We start from the raw sequence: 2120 nt of genomic DNA on the forward strand, positions 1-2120 counted from the left end.
CGTCCGTTTGTTGTCAATAAGTATGGATTTGCCGTTAACATTACTGTTCGTAAGGTAATACATTCGTGATGAGCTTATAATATGCATGATTATTATAATTTATCAGTATGACTACATGTAGCACAGCGGCTAGTCTCCTTGTAAGTCAAAGAAACGGTTATGATATGTCGAAACGAAGGGCATGATTTTAGCACGTAACTTGTTTGTTGTGATAGAATCGTGTATTTACGGTTGTAAATAAACCGGACACACTGTTATACTGGAGCGATCTTTTGCTTAACGTGACTAGTAGTAAATCACTTGCTAGTAGTAGTAGTACTAGTACGTTTCCCGCAGCCAGACTATACTCAAACACTGAGTGAGATAGAAAGGACTTGCTCGGGTGTAAGCTACTCTCTTGGGGTGCCTAAAGTGGATTTGCGCCTTTCTCTCCTGGTCACTCTCCAGTCCAGTTAACCCAATCAGGCTGTGTGACTAACGTCAATATACACACAATAGGGTCTCATAACCCTAGCGCCGCTACAGTCCAGTAACACATTACACTACAGGGAGTCCCCGGGTTACGAACGTCCGACTTACGAACACCCATAGTTACGAACCGACCTCCCATTATAAGCCTATGAATAGTATTATATTACAAATTCGAGTTACATACAATGCCAATGGTTCGTAATAACGAACGGGCGAACTACTTTGCATCAAAACATTGCGTGTTTTCAGCGCTTCATTGTCTCACACGTAAACACTGTGTTGCATATGTTATATTACTGTATACTAAGACAAACATTTGGCTAACTGACGCTAGATACGAACCGTACGTACCTGTTTCGTCTTACATACAAATTCGACTTAAAGGCTGTTTTAGGAACGGAACACGTTCGTAACCCGGGGACTCCCTGTATACCGTAACCCAAACAACAGATCAATGATAGTTTGGTGCCCAGGGTCACAGGCACTTGGGACAGAGTCAGTAATAACTGAAAATAATATGAATGCACATTCACAAATACTACCCCTCAATTACACTTCCACTGTTGTGTCAGTGTATATAAACTTGCTTTCACAAAAACTAATGCAGAACTAGCCGCTCCCGCACTCGCCGCTGCGAGTGTGCTGTGTCGCCATTATAATGATGATATATATATAGAAGATGGTAGGAAACTCCGCCGCATGATTTTCGACGATCACTCTTCACTTCTTTCACATTTCTCAAATTTTTCACGCACATACGACCTCCATTTTTGGCTAGTTCTGCCCTCTATAGTCCACTGAACACAACTGTGTAACTACCGTCGCCGAGAAGTGCAACAGTTCTTTGTAATGTGACTTCAAACTCAGAAGTTTTGCGGCTCTTGCCGATTCTGCAGAAATATATATCGTTCACGAGTCCGAATGGCCCCCGCGGGCGACCGCCGCAGAGCGTGATTGGCTGCAGGCAGATCGCGTCATCTCTAGTTGTCTCCAATCGCGCTCCGCGGCGCCCGACGCGGGGCCATAATAATAATAATAATAATAATAATCTATACGGTTCACGAACCCCCCGATCTTCTCGACCGTTCACGAACTCTCTCCCTTCCGCAGGTGAACACCCGCCCTTCCCCGACGCGCGCCATGAAGAGACTCTTCCGGTTCAAATCGTCGAAGTTGAAACCCGGCGAGGGCGCCACCGCGGCGGCGACGGACGACGCGCAGTCGGTGGGGTCGGTGGGGTCGGGCCGCGACCTCGCGGGGTCGGGGTCGACGAGGCAGTATCGCGTCGACGCGAAGGCGAAGGACTTCAGCAAGCTTCACAAGGCGGCGTGGAACAACGACGCGGAGAAGGCGAGAACTCACGCGAAGAAGCTGGATATTAACCTGCTGGACAAGGAGTACAGGTGAGCGGGGCGCGGGGCGCGGGGAAGGAGAAGGGGCGCGCGTCATATGGGTACACAGTGGCGGATCTACGGGGGGGGTTTTGGGGGTTTAAAACCTAGTTAAAACCTAGATCCGCCCCTGGGTACAGGACAGGGAAGCATATGTAACATAGACACAGGATAGATATATAATTTCATCAAAGGGTAGGTGCAGGCTGGGGAGGTGCAGGCTAGAGAGGTGCAGGCTGGGGAGGTGCAGGCTAGAGA

The 2120-nt window shown here is 48.3% G+C and overlaps 1 protein-coding gene across 1 annotated transcript in view; it reads left to right on the forward strand.

The window, feature by feature from the left end:
• Nucleotides 1–6: 6 nt before the first annotated feature.
• LOC106812556 overlaps nucleotides 7–2120 on the forward strand; it is an 8652-nt gene continuing 6538 nt past the window's right edge. Inside the window, exons 1-2 of the mRNA XM_014816455.1 lie at nucleotides 7–54; nucleotides 1582–1874. Of these exons, the coding sequence (XP_014671941.1) occupies nucleotides 1612–1874 (263 nt within the window). The 5' untranslated portion in view covers nucleotides 7–54; nucleotides 1582–1611. The remainder of the gene's footprint in view (nucleotides 55–1581; nucleotides 1875–2120) is intronic.

The sequence above is a fragment of the Priapulus caudatus genome, unplaced genomic scaffold (assembly GCF_000485595.1).
Source record: "Priapulus caudatus unplaced genomic scaffold, Priapulus_caudatus-5.0.1 Scaffold661, whole genome shotgun sequence".
NCBI lineage: Eukaryota > Metazoa > Priapulida > Priapulimorpha > Priapulimorphida > Priapulidae > Priapulus > Priapulus caudatus.